The sequence below is a fragment of the Acipenser ruthenus genome, chromosome 23 (genome assembly GCF_902713425.1).
Source record: "Acipenser ruthenus chromosome 23, fAciRut3.2 maternal haplotype, whole genome shotgun sequence".
Classification (NCBI taxonomy): domain Eukaryota; kingdom Metazoa; phylum Chordata; class Actinopteri; order Acipenseriformes; family Acipenseridae; genus Acipenser; species Acipenser ruthenus.
In genome coordinates, this window is record NC_081211.1 from 26,845,773 (window position 1) to 26,858,612 (window position 12,840).

General features: G+C 42.5%; 2 protein-coding genes across 3 annotated transcripts in view; one reads left to right on the forward strand and one right to left on the reverse strand.

Moving 5' to 3' along the window:
- The window catches only part of LOC117413330 (arf-GAP with Rho-GAP domain, ANK repeat and PH domain-containing protein 3-like), a 35,885-nt gene extending 27,208 nt beyond the window's left edge, over positions 1 to 8,677 (forward strand). The window contains exons 22-34 of one of the 2 annotated variants that reach the window (XM_058997051.1): positions 160 to 265; positions 568 to 715; positions 1,026 to 1,094; positions 1,405 to 1,479; positions 1,917 to 2,034; positions 2,408 to 2,536; positions 3,079 to 3,215; positions 3,502 to 3,584; positions 4,208 to 4,243; positions 4,705 to 4,768; positions 4,924 to 5,061; positions 5,518 to 5,556; positions 6,029 to 8,677. In XM_058997051.1, the coding sequence (XP_058853034.1) occupies positions 160 to 265; positions 568 to 715; positions 1,026 to 1,094; positions 1,405 to 1,479; positions 1,917 to 2,034; positions 2,408 to 2,536; positions 3,079 to 3,215; positions 3,502 to 3,584; positions 4,208 to 4,243; positions 4,705 to 4,768; positions 4,924 to 5,061; positions 5,518 to 5,556; positions 6,029 to 6,508 (1,622 nt within the window). In that variant the 3' untranslated portion in view covers positions 6,509 to 8,677. The remainder of the gene's footprint in view (positions 1 to 159; positions 266 to 567; positions 716 to 1,025; positions 1,095 to 1,404; positions 1,480 to 1,916; positions 2,035 to 2,407; positions 2,537 to 3,078; positions 3,216 to 3,501; positions 3,585 to 4,207; positions 4,244 to 4,704; positions 4,769 to 4,923; positions 5,062 to 5,517; positions 5,557 to 6,028) is intronic. The other variant, XM_058997052.1, reaches the window with a different exon arrangement.
- Positions 8,678 to 9,705: 1,028 nt separating this feature from the next.
- LOC117431809 (proteinase-activated receptor 4-like) lies at positions 9,706 to 12,371 on the reverse strand. Its single transcript, XM_058997053.1, has 2 exons — positions 12,215 to 12,371; positions 9,706 to 11,583 (listed from the first exon to the last, which is right to left on the reverse strand). The coding sequence occupies exons 1-2, from the start codon at positions 12,303 to 12,305 to the stop codon at positions 10,553 to 10,555; spliced, it is 1,122 nt and encodes a 373-aa protein (XP_058853036.1). The 5' UTR covers positions 12,306 to 12,371; the 3' UTR covers positions 9,706 to 10,552.
- Between the last annotated feature and the right edge of the window lie 469 nt (positions 12,372 to 12,840).

The window sequence follows — 12,840 nt, forward strand, 5'->3', positions numbered from 1 at the left end:
GCTGAAATGTTTATCCACTTGACTATTTATACAGATGCTTGTACTTCCAGAATGATCCACCTCAGTGGCTGGCGCACAGTAAGCATATTCATTTCAAGGGCAGGCAGTATAGAAGTGCAATAACCTGCAGGGTATTTACTGCTGTCTTTGCCCCTCCAGTGATCAGCGAGAAGCTGCAGCGCCTGGAACGCTACAAGAAGCTGATCTGCAGCCTGCCTCGAGTCAATAGGACCACGCTGGCCGCTCTCATCGGACACCTCTACAGGCGAGTATCAGAACACTGCCTGCAACACCAGTCTTCCTGCACACATCTTCATATTAACTCTGTTTGCTGCATGATTTCGACAGTGAAACCCATATTCAGAAAGGATCATGCTTGTCTACGATGGTCTCTTTGCTTGTCTATAAAGACTGCTTTTAGTGCTGAGAGTGCTTGTTTTATTGCAAGTTTGACTGTACCCTACCCCATTCCCAGTTGCCTTGTGTCCTGGGTGCAGTCCTGTGGGGTGAGCTGGCTGGTGTCCAGTAGGCTGTACAGTGACAGGGCTCCATGTGTTTGCTCTGCAGGGTGCAGAAGTGTGCGGACTTGAACCAGATGTGCACGAAGAACCTGTCACTGCTGTTCGCTCCCAGTCTCTTCCAGACCGACGGGAAAGGGGAGCACGAGGTGAAGATCATCGAGGACCTCATCGACAATTACCTCCATGTCTTCGACGTGAGTCACTTTAAAAAGCCTATGGGTGTGCTCTCCAGCTCAGTTATCAAACATTCCGAACAACTTGCTTCCTAACCTCCCACTGCTCTACGTCGGAGGAAGACTGAAGCAATGGCTTTTATAATGCTAGCAGTTACACATTTAAGATTCCTGGATGCTGTATACCTCTACAGAGATGTGCAGAACCATTATTTAACTAAAAACCTTACAATAAAGTAAATAACACAAATACTTCAAACAAAAGAGAGTGTCTAGTGTAATTATGTTGTATTAAAGATTGTTGTAAACTCTCAATCCTTTGGCTTTGCAGATTGATGAGGAACAGCTGACACAGATCGAACTGGAGCTCAGTCTGATCACAACCTGGAAAGACGTGCAGGTAGGAACTCTGGAATCGCCTCCTTTACAAATAGCCAGTAGGGGGCGTCAAAGCTGCTTTGTCAGCCTTCTCCTTCTTCCAAACTCTGCTCCTGTAGCTAGCCCCCTGTCCGCACATTGCAAGCTGTGATTGTATGTGATATAGAAGAAAGTTCTTGCAGTAAGTGTGTCCTTGCTGGAAGTGTAGCGGGTTTCTGGTGACAGACACGAGTTCATGTTTCTTGCCGGTAGTTTAACACACAGGTTCATTTCACAGTGAGGACAACTCTGCTTCTATGAGCTTTTCAGTGATTTTATTTTGCTGCTTTCAGCTGTCCCAGGCAGGCGACCTGATCATCGAGGTGTACTTGGAGAAGAAGCTTCCTGATTGCTGCATCACCCTCAAAGTGAGTGAAACGGAAGGGACCAGAGTGTGGAAGGGACTCCTGTTTGATTGCTGCTCCAGTGTAGAGCACACAGACACATCTCTGAGAAGGGCCATGTGGCGCAGTGGGTTAATATACTAGCTTAAAAAAATAGCAAAGGAAGCCTCTTCTTGGAAAAGCTCACCTCAGAGCATCAGCTACTAGTAATTGTACACAGATTCATGAAAACATACATTCATATAAAATAGCCTACTCACACAGATAGGCTAAATTACAATAATACATAAAAAAGTGAAAGAGACAGACTGACAGACAGACAGACAGATAGACAGACAGACAGACCGCAGTTTGCCGATCTACCACAAGATGGGTCCAGAGCTACATAACCAAACTCACACAGGGCAGTGTTGGCAGATAATGGAAAAGCAGCTCCATTCTCTGCTTGGTTGCTCTCCCAGGTTTCCCCTATGATGTCTGCGGAGGAGCTGACCAATCAGGTTTTATACATGAGGAACATCCCAGCCGGGGATAAAGACATCTGGCTGACATTTGAAGCCATCGAGACCAGTGAATTGGGTGAGTAAGATTGGCTGTGCTCTCAGGTTTCCATTTACCATTCCTGAGATACAAAGGAGGTTCAGCATGCAGGAGATCAAGCCAGCTTAGTAATTCAAATAATACATGCATTTCACCCAAACACTATTGCACTAAATAAATACTATTGCGCTGATAACGACAGCATTTGTGTGTTTTTAAGAGGTGGTTTATCTAGGAGTTCCAAACTGTTCAGTTATCTCTTTTCTATTGTGCTCTGGGTATACAGAAATAACCCCATATTATATATTTTTAGAAGGAATGTATTGCATTGTCATTTCTTACCTGATTGGACAGTGTCTTACTATTCCTAAGCATGTCTGTGAACTGTAACTGCTCTGGTTGCTGTCACCAGAACGACCCCTCCACCCCAAGGAGAAGGTTCTGGAACAGGCCCTGCAGTGGTGCAAACTGCCTGAGCCCAGCTCAGCCTACCTGGTGGTAAAGAAGATTCCTAATGGACAAGCCATCGAAATCTTCACTGGTAAGTGTATCCCTGTGTATCCCTGTGTTCAGCTCCCCCTTCTGCTGGTGTTCCACGTCATTAAGCCCTGATATATGAAGTAGAGCAGCAGTGTGGAGTAGTGGTTAGGGCTCTGGACTCTTGACCGGAGGGTCGTGGGTTCAATCCCCGGTGGGGGACACTGCTGCTGTACCCTTAAGCAAGGTACTTTACCTAGATTGCTCCAGTAAAAAAAACCCAGCTGTATAAATGGGTAATTGTATGTAAAAATAATGTGATATCTTGTAACAATTGTAAGTCGCCCTGGATAAGGGCGTCTGCTAAGAAATAAATAATAATAATAATAATAATAATAATAATCTATGTTTACATCTGCCGCTGGGATTTCAAATCAGGCTCGTTCATTCATATATATGAATACCAGCAGTAGAAGAGAATTGAAACGTTAACTCTGCTAGCCAAAGTCTTCCCAGTCGTCTGATGATTAGCCAGGTGGGATGGAGCAGTAGCTTGGGGTTGCGTCTCACGTGGAGCACAGTGTGGCTCACGGCTGTGTCTCACAGGGTTCCAGAGTGAGATTGTGAAGATCGGGGGGCTGAAGTGCCGGGAGGAGCCGCCCAAACTGCTGCAGGGAAACAAGTTCCAGGAGCGCATCTTCCAGATCCGCGATCGCAAGCTTCTGCTGCTCAAGGACAAGAAGGTGAAGTCACAGCGAAGGCTGCTGTGAGTGTGAGTGTGAGCCTGAGCCTGAGCCTGAGTGTGTGAATGAGTGAGAGTGAGTGAGTGAGAGTCTAAACTACATTTTACTTGCACTATAAGAGACACATCTGGTATAAACTGTAAGACAGATTGAGTTATGTACACTGTCTGTGTGTCATTTTACTTAAGGGAATGTCAAATTGATTTAAGGAAGCTGTAAATCACTCTACAGCCTTACTGTTTAGTGTTGCTATTGTATTAGTTTTGTGTTCCTTGTGTAATTTCAGAGTAATAAACCCGAGAAGGAGTGGCCACTGAAAACCCTGAAGGTTTACCTGGGAATTCGGAAGAAACTGAAAGCCCCGACACAGTAAGACAATTCAACGAGATCTGTCAGCTAGAACAATTGTGGCACTTATTCAAACTGTAACCTGCAAGTCCAGAGGAAAACTGTACTGCCAATGTGTCCCTTTCACTTCTCTGAGAAGTGCTTGAGAAGCTGGTTTCCTTGTCATTTCAATCTGATGCACCTCTGAATGGTTTCTCCTGAAACCACTATTTGAACAGCAAAAGAAGAGGCGAGACGTATTTCAAATAAGATGTAGTTCAGAAACGTGGGCATTTGAAGAGAAGTGTGTTTGAGCTGCCTGTATTAAACAAACAAGATGCAATTCAAACATGTGACCTACTTTATTGTTTTGTTTAATATTCAGCAATAAACTGAAATACAGCTAAAGATGTTCACATAGAGAAGTTAATCAATGCTAAAGAAACAGTTTGTTAGGGGGATATACACATCTTCACACAAATACATTATTCTGTCAGTAAGATCAGTCGATTAGCACATCTCACACACAGTGCTCAGTGGTGTCCATTAGAGCAGAGCATCCCACAGTGCTGCCTGCTTACATTAGCAATGTTGTGAAATAACTGAAATGTAAATGCCTTCTGTGCATGCTGTATATAAATGTATTAACTGTGTATATTTTGTAGGTGGGGATTCACTGTGTTCATGGACAAACAGCAGCTGTAAGTATCTCCATCTTAGGAAAATACATTTATAGGATCTAATATAATCTCCTCATGCATCTCATCTTGACAGAGCTACTCAAACCCACTGCCTCCCACACTGCAGCCCAAAACTCTAACCAGTGAGCTACTCAAACCCACTGCCTTCCACACTGCAGCCCAAAACTCTAACCACTGAGCTACTCAAACCCACTGCCTTCCACATGACAGCCCAGCACTCTAACCACTGAGCTACTCAAACCCATTACCTTCCACACTGCCGGATAGCACTCTAACCACTGAGCTACTCAAACCCACTGCCTTCCACACAGCAGCCCAGCTATCTAACCACTGAGCTACTCAAACCCACTGCAGCCCAGCAGTCTAACCCTGAGCTGTAATCTTCCACACTGCAGCCCAGCACTCTAACCCTGAGCTGCAATCTTCCACACCCCAGTAAGAGACTCCTTTTTTTGCTGCAGGTATCTGTGTTGTTCTGGAGAGTCTGAGATGTGGGACTGGATGACAAATATCCTCAAGGCTCAGGTATGTTAAAACTGCTTCTATACTTCTGTACTACATACATACACACACACATATATACATGTATACATGCATGCGTACATTCCTGTATTGTTATTATTTTATAATGGCCCCAAGTCTCTGTTTCCATTAGCGAGTTTGTGTTGCTTCTCTTTCAGCACGATGACCTTCGACCTGCAGTTCTGCGGCGGCACTCCTCCTCTGACCTCTCCAAGCAGAACTTTGGGACGATGCCCCTGGTCTCCATTCGTGGAGATGAGAGCAACAACACCATGTTGTCAGCCAATCAGACACTGGTAATACACCGGGGAGTGTGCCCTTTTCCTGCAAGCATCTCCCATTGGGATCAACACTCAATTAGCTATCCAAACTTCTCTAGCCACTCATATATATATATATATATATATATATATATATATATATATATATCATCTGTCAGTGTTTCGGATAATGAATATATTTGCATAAGCGTAATTAATTCATTAGGGTGTTGACTAGAGTGCTTCTCATCTAGAACACCTCATGGCATTTCCAGACTGATTCTACGTAAGCACTCCTTTATTGTATAGTGGACAAGAGTGCACAGGTTACCGTGCACGTCCAGCAAATGGATATGTGTGTTTGCCATTTGGCCCTCACCCTCACCCCCTCTTCTTCCTTCCCCCTCTCCCTCCTTCCCTCTCCTGTTACTGTTGCTATGCTGTCCTGCTCTGCTTGTGGGGCTTATTGCCTGTGTGTTTCTGTCTTTGCAGCGAAAGCTACATGCTAGAAGGACGCTCTCCATGTTCTTTGTAAGTATGCCCTTGTGTTTGTCTGCATGCCAAAAAAAAAAAAAGTCGCACCAAAAAAGTGTCCTGGCCAATCACGAATGGTGTTAATTTGGGGTTTTATTTTTTAAATCCACCTGGAACTGCTTGCCATCACAGTGCACCCTAACTATAACGCTGCCTTTACCCAGGAAAGGGCTACAGTGGCATGGGCTTAGGCAAGCTCCTTGGTGAGTAAACATGGCCGGTTTTAATACCCACGTGTCATCAACGTATCGCACCCTTTGAGGATGATGTTTTCCAACAGTGCTACGGTTTGGGTGCTCTGTGTTCTGTGTGTGTATACCACTGCTTTGGATCCTGGCTGGATCATGGGTGTGCTGTAGGCTTGTTCGTGCTCGGCTGTGATGTATTATGCATGTGGTTCTTTCTGTTTCATTTTGTTTGTTTGTAATCATTCAGTTCCCCTAATGCTCCCTTGTTCTCTGGTGTTCAGCCAATGAAGATGCAGCAGGACTCGTTCGAGGAGCAGCCCTCGAGCACCGAGCCGCTGTACGAGGAGGTGGGAGACTTCGGACTCCAGGTGCTCAAGTCTCTGCAGACCAGCTTCCTCTCGGAACCCTCGGAGGTGAAGACCCTGCCTCTCAGCAGGCCGGCCAGCCAGGATTATAGGAAGACCGGCTCCCTGGACCGGATGATCGGCCCCAACCCCGTCAGGACGCTGTGCGTTGAGGGGTCCCGAGGCCTCTCCCAGTCTGCGTCTCTGGAGAGGCTCAGGAGCCCAGACCACATGGAGCCGCTCATACTGGAAGACTCCTGCACCACCGACCCAGAGGGGCCCGTCAGGCCTTACCCAAAAAAGACGGCCCTAAGCACCCCTTCCCAGGACAAGCTGCTGCAGGAGCTGGCCAATGTGTTTATGAAGAAAGGCGAGACCGGGAATGCAGCTAGCCAGGGTGGACAGAACATCCTTTAGGATTATAGAGTCAGAGCAGTCATTAGGGTTGTATTTGTGGGGTTCAGAGCTGTGCAGATTGTGCGGCTCTATAGCCACTGATATGTGTGTTTAAATGGGGAAGTGTTCAATGGGAGAGCTGCTGGACATGCTGAAAAGGTTGAGATTAGCCTTCTCCCAGCCTTTGTTGGTCAGCCTCCAACTTTGTTGCCCCTCATCACTGTCCAGCAATTCCACGCAGGAACAGTGGATTTAAATGCTGTTTCTGGGTGTTCAGCAGGGAGTGTTCTAGCATCGTAGCATCCCTGCTGTTGCCAGGAGTTTTAATATGAAGAAATAATTGATAACCCGTTCTGTGACACACACATGCATACTTTACTTGCTCACATACAGATGTATTGCTCACGATTACATTAAAAGACAACCAGAATCCAAGTCTAACTCAAACATATGAAACACAGACAGAGCATCATGTAAATCCTAAGTAAGGTAAACTTTATAGTGCTGGTGATTTAACCCTTTATGTTGCTTGTAAAAATTGTGGTGCTAGAAGTCTAGCCTTTTGAGTTCTTGCAATAACTTTGCAAGAACTCAAATCTAGACAAAGCAACACACGTTTTCATTTTGCAAACTGCACTTATGCATGCTTTGTGTAAAAACAAAACAAAAAAACCCCAAAAACATGTATGTATTTTAAATGTTGTCCTGAATATTCTTTACTGAAATAACACTGGTATCTAGAAGTAACACAGTTTGTCGTCGTATTAAACGGTGCCATTTAAAAATTGTGAGTTAACCACTTCTGTCTCCATTATGAGTCAGACAACAGTAATTGCAGTTATTTACACTAAAACCAGTATTTGAGCACAGTTACTGTTCTGCTTTATCCTGAGCTATGCCATCTTGATTTATCCAGACAGACTGCAGACCCATCCAACTATCATGGGTGCCCGACAGCTTCTCTAGCCAACATCCACCACTAGGTGTCACTGTGGGGCAAGCAGTTTGAAAGTGGTTCAAGATTAAGGGGTTAAACTGAAGTAATGTTCGTGCAAACACAATCTTGTTTAGAAGAAAACAAAAAGGTTATTTGAAGACCAAGTGGGTCTCATCACACAGCCAGCGATGCACTTTACTTAACGTTAGGCCAACTGGATACAGAAAAACAAACACACTTTTTCAGTTTTAAGAACAAAGCTCCACTTTGTTCTTAAAACTGATAAAGGTCAAAGGAAGTTGGGTAGCAAAATAAGGCATGTCTGTTTTAACCTGCAACTTTGTCACTTTGTAGTACTTTGGTATTATGAGATTACTATGTGTGAAGAAATAACCGGAAATGTCCTAGTGAATACCAAGCATGGTGAATCAAGTACAACTGTGGCCAACAGTTTTGCATCACATAGAATTTTAGGATTGAGACATAATTAAATCTATATATGAACAGGGAGTATTAGGGAGTTTTGTATTATTCTTGCTTTCCACACCTCATAGTGTCACTTGAGCATCTTCTCTGGCTGCTGCCACCTAGACTTCCATTTATCAACTTATTTATAGGAATTTCTAGCGCTAACCTTGCTGTTCTGTTATATTTTAAAGTGTTGGTCTTTTACAACATGTTGCTACTGTCTTTTTTTTAAATATACGATGTAGGAATTCTTCATTTTAGTATGTGTCGTGTAACTGTGTTTTTTCACAGTAACTGTAAATATTGTAAAGGTGTTTATGTCTGTGTTTTCTTTTTTTTAATGCTGTGTTCATTTACTGAGGCATATTTTAAGACCAAATATTTGAAATCTGTTAAGAATGAAGGATTTGCAAAAGAACATTTGTTACATGTTAATATCTTATTAAATTAATGTTTTTTTTTTGTTATGTACCATAGCTTTCTGATTTTTATTTTTTTCCCACTAGCTCAGCTAACCACATTTCTAGCTGAAGTGCAGCAGAAATGTGGAGCAGTGTGGAGTAGTGGTTAGGGCTCTGGACTCTTGACCGGAGGGTCGTGGGTTCAATCCCTGGTGGGGACACTGCTGCTGTACCCTTGAGCAAGGTACTTTACCTAGATTGCTCCAGTAAAAACCCAACTGTATAAATGGATAATTGTATGTAAAAATAATGTGATATCTTGTAACAATTGTAAGTCGCCCTGGATAAGGGCGTCAGCTAAGAAATAAATAATAATAATAATAATTTTGTTTGGCAGAATCTCTTCCCCCTAGCAGCAGCAGCAGTTTCATGTCGTCATTTCTTCATGCTCAGGGTTTGAACTTCACAAGTCTGCTGATTTTGCAGTCTGGACTGGCTTCTTTCCAGTTACTAAAGTTCATGACAAGGGAATCCAGCAGCAGATTGCAATAATATGATGAGAACCAAGTTACATCATCATCCTGCTGTATGTCTTTTAACCCTGTCCACCAAAGAAAGTGAATGAAGTGCTATCCACAGGTCCGCTGGACCCAAATACCCACCATTACAGTATGCACTGAGTCCCTGACGAATAGGGAAATGAAATGCTTTCTTTACCCTCTAACCGTCGTCAAAGACATGTGACAGACAGGTAAGCAGTAGTGTGTGTGCAGTGGGATGTGTGTATATATATACCGGTATATATATCCATGCAGTCTCATCACACTACTTCTTCAAGGCCTAGATACTGTATATATCCACATAGACCTTATTCCACATTAATGCCAGTATTTCATAAAATAAGTACAGTAACCCTATTGTTATGAATTAAATCATGCTTCTCATGAAATCGTTTTCAGATAGGGCTAGAAGTTTATACTCACTTTTCAAAGCAATGCTTAACCTAAGACAATGTTTTACAACACTCTAGAGCAGTCCTTTAAAAAAGATGCCTTAAACACTCCTTTTGGGACAAACCAGCCACCCATGTGGAGCCAGCCTGTTTTTACACCTGACAATATCACTCACAAATCAAGGTCATTGATCAATTGATTGGATGATTGATTTGTTTCCTGATCAGACTGACTGACTGGTTTAAGCTGAAGTGCTGGCTCTGTTATGGAAGGCTAAGAATCTGAGGAGCGTCCTGTACAGGATTGTCTTTTAATATTCTCAATAAAGTGATATTCAGGGACTGCTGAATTAAAACCCTTCTCAAACCTTACTTGAGAATATGTGTCCCCACTCAGCTGTGCTCTACACATGCCTGAGCTTAAATTAAAAAAATGAACATGCAAGCATGACATGTGCAATACAGGTATATAAAAAAAGAGTTTATGGAAATGCAAGGTATAGAATTACAGCAGGTAAAGCATAGGATTGATTAAAAACGTAATATTTAAAGCTATATTAGCTGTGTTTTATTATTATTATTATTATTAATAATAAATGCTTCACCAAACCTCTCTGGGCTTTACAATGCTTACCTATGCTCTATGATTGATTACACTTTGCCATGCAGTACACAATAACATGCAATATTATGTTATATTAATCATAATTCAATAACATCTTAGGTTGTGATTTTGAGAAAGCAATACAGTGTGTGTGTGTGTGTGTGTGTGTATATATATATATATATATATATATATATATATATATATATTAGTGCTCACCCGTTATAACGCACCTCGTTATAGTTTTTATATTTGTTATAAGGTGGAACACAAATAGCACGGTCTTGTAACTATGGCTCCCCACTATAGCGTTATAAAGGGTGAGCACTGCATATATGATGAGAGCACACTCGCATCATAAAGAATACAGTCAGCTTGTGTTGGAGCCCTAAACATCTATCAGATCTGAGGACTTACATAAAGAAATAGGATTTTCTGAAATTTCATTTACAGAACAAATAAATGTATATACAGTACAAGTTTCACAAACTTTCATCTTTTTAAGATGCAAAATCTCCCGTATTACTCTTTAAGAATCAGTATCCCCTTAAAGGAAGGACATGCTCTACTGAAAACTTGTTTTAATATTTGGCTACCAGTAAAGAGATTTCACATTATAAAGGGGAAGTAATGTTAGACCGAACACACATGTTGTCCCTCTAAAAGGATTGAATCCATACCCATCTTTACACGGGTGTGCTTCTCATATGGCTTCTCCAGACTTGCTCCTGTTTGTTATGCACACATCCCCTGTCCTTTGGGAACTCTGGGTCCCACTGTGTTGGCTGACCCATCCAGCTGCCTCTCTCACTTTGGCTCTGAAATCGTCTGACACATAGTAATAAATGAAGGGGTCGATGCAGCAGTTGAAGGTGCTGAGAGCCAGGCTGATGAGGTAGGGGAAGTACAAGGCACTGGCCTTCTCCAGGTGAGATTCAGAGTAATGGAGAAGCAAGGTGACATTGCTGGGAAAGAAACACACGATGAAAACCACGAGCGCCAGGGCCGTGATCTTTATTGTGCGGATGCAACGCTCCAGGCTCCTCCTCAAGGCCCACAAGATGGAAATGTAGCAGAAAAATACGATAGAAAACGGAAGCAGGAATCCAAATCCAAACAGAAGCAGGAAACAGTAGAAGAACAAGCTTGTCTGCAGCCCTTTGGGCAAGGCGTCATGACAGGTGGTGAAGTTGGTGTTTTCGAAGGAGTAGGACTGCTGAGTGAAGATGAAGGGTGACATGGACCCGACGCCAAGGACCCAAACCACCATGCAAGCAGAGACAGCCAGCTTATTGCTTCTGAAGCTCTTTGCTGAGAATGGGTGGACCAGGGCAATGTATCTGTCAATGCTGATGAACATGAGGCAGAGGATGGAGCCGTACATATTTCCGTAGAAGCCCGCAGTGAGGGTCCGGCACAGGGGCTCCCCGAAGATCCAGTGGTTGCCCAGGAAGTGGTAGGCGATTTTGAAGGGCAGGAATATGATCAGCAGAAGATCAGCAAGAGCCAAGTTGGTGAGTAAGATGGTAGAGGGGGCCCTTTTCATCTTGGTTAACAAGACCCAGAGAGCTGCCATGTTTGCAGGCAGCCCGATGACAAACACAGCCGTGTACAGGATGGGGATCACCAACGTAGTGACCCTACTTGTCAGGTGGGATACGTCGGATTCATCCAAATTAAAGACGCTCACACCATTCTTGCAACTTTCTTGAATAAGAAATGCTCTGCCTTGTTCTTTAAAAAAAAAAAGAAACAAAGAAGAAAAAAAGAATGGTTATTGTTTGAACTTTACTCAGAGACATTTGATCTGAGAAGCAATTTCTCAATATTATTCAAATAAACATGAAATACAGTAAAACCTCTATAAACAGTGTTATTGTCCTCTATTAAATCAGATTGTTTGGATAATCGAATTACTAGGATGTTGTTTACATGACTTCTCCAAGAAATCATTTTAAAAAAGATATAACTCTAACCCCATTACCCTTGATATATAACATGCAGTACTGCACATTTCTGTAAATACCAGAGATTAAGCCTGAGTGGAATCTAATTAATCAACTATAAGGCATCTTATAATAATCTAATTACATATGCAGTGACAGAGCTGCCTTGTATTACCCTGTCATTAAAACATTACTAACCTCCGCAGGTCTATTCATAACTATTCCACCTGGAGTAAACCAGTTCCTGACTGCTGTTACAGTGTGATTCATTTCACTTAAAGGTTAATCATTTTACAAGACAACAAATACAAAGATAACTAAATGAGAGTGCAGTCATCATGTAAAACAAGGTCTTCACTTCATCAGCACCTTTATCTGCTCTCCCCACAGTCTTGTTCATTAAAAGCTCTGTCCCTTACTTTTACTATCTGGATTTTCAGCGGACGATCCTGTCCAGGACAGCAGGGCAGCTACGATGACAGAGATCCTCATAGATTGCTGGCAGTCCATTCTCAAGTGACACTGTGAGGCCACAGGTAGTAATCAGATGTTGTCTGTAGCGAAACAGGAAGTGTGAAGACTTTCTGAGAGCGGGTCATGTGGTGTACTGTGCCCATATCTGAAGAAATCTGTTATTTTTGTAATAGCCAAATGACATCATGTTCTTTTAAGGAAGTTCTGTGGTTAGTCTTTCTGTCTTGCAAAGAAAACTAAATGCGGGCAGTTTTTTGTTGCTGTTGGTAAGTCAAAATATGAATTTAACCAAGCGAATTGCTCTTTATTACAGCCGACTGGAAGCTAAGTAGGAAAAAAAAAAAAAAACTGGTACCACTTACTGTACTATTTAAGCAAAAATATAAATAAATAAAACGTTTCCCTTTTCCAGGCCCTTATTATCATTATAGCCCAGATATAGTAGGTATTAGTTTTATTTCCAGCCTCCAAGCAACATCTAAGTTTATTTGTCCCACTTTAGTCCGAAATGTGCTGTGAGCATTAACAAAGAATGGTGCTATAATTAACAGCACCAAGCAGAATGGAAACT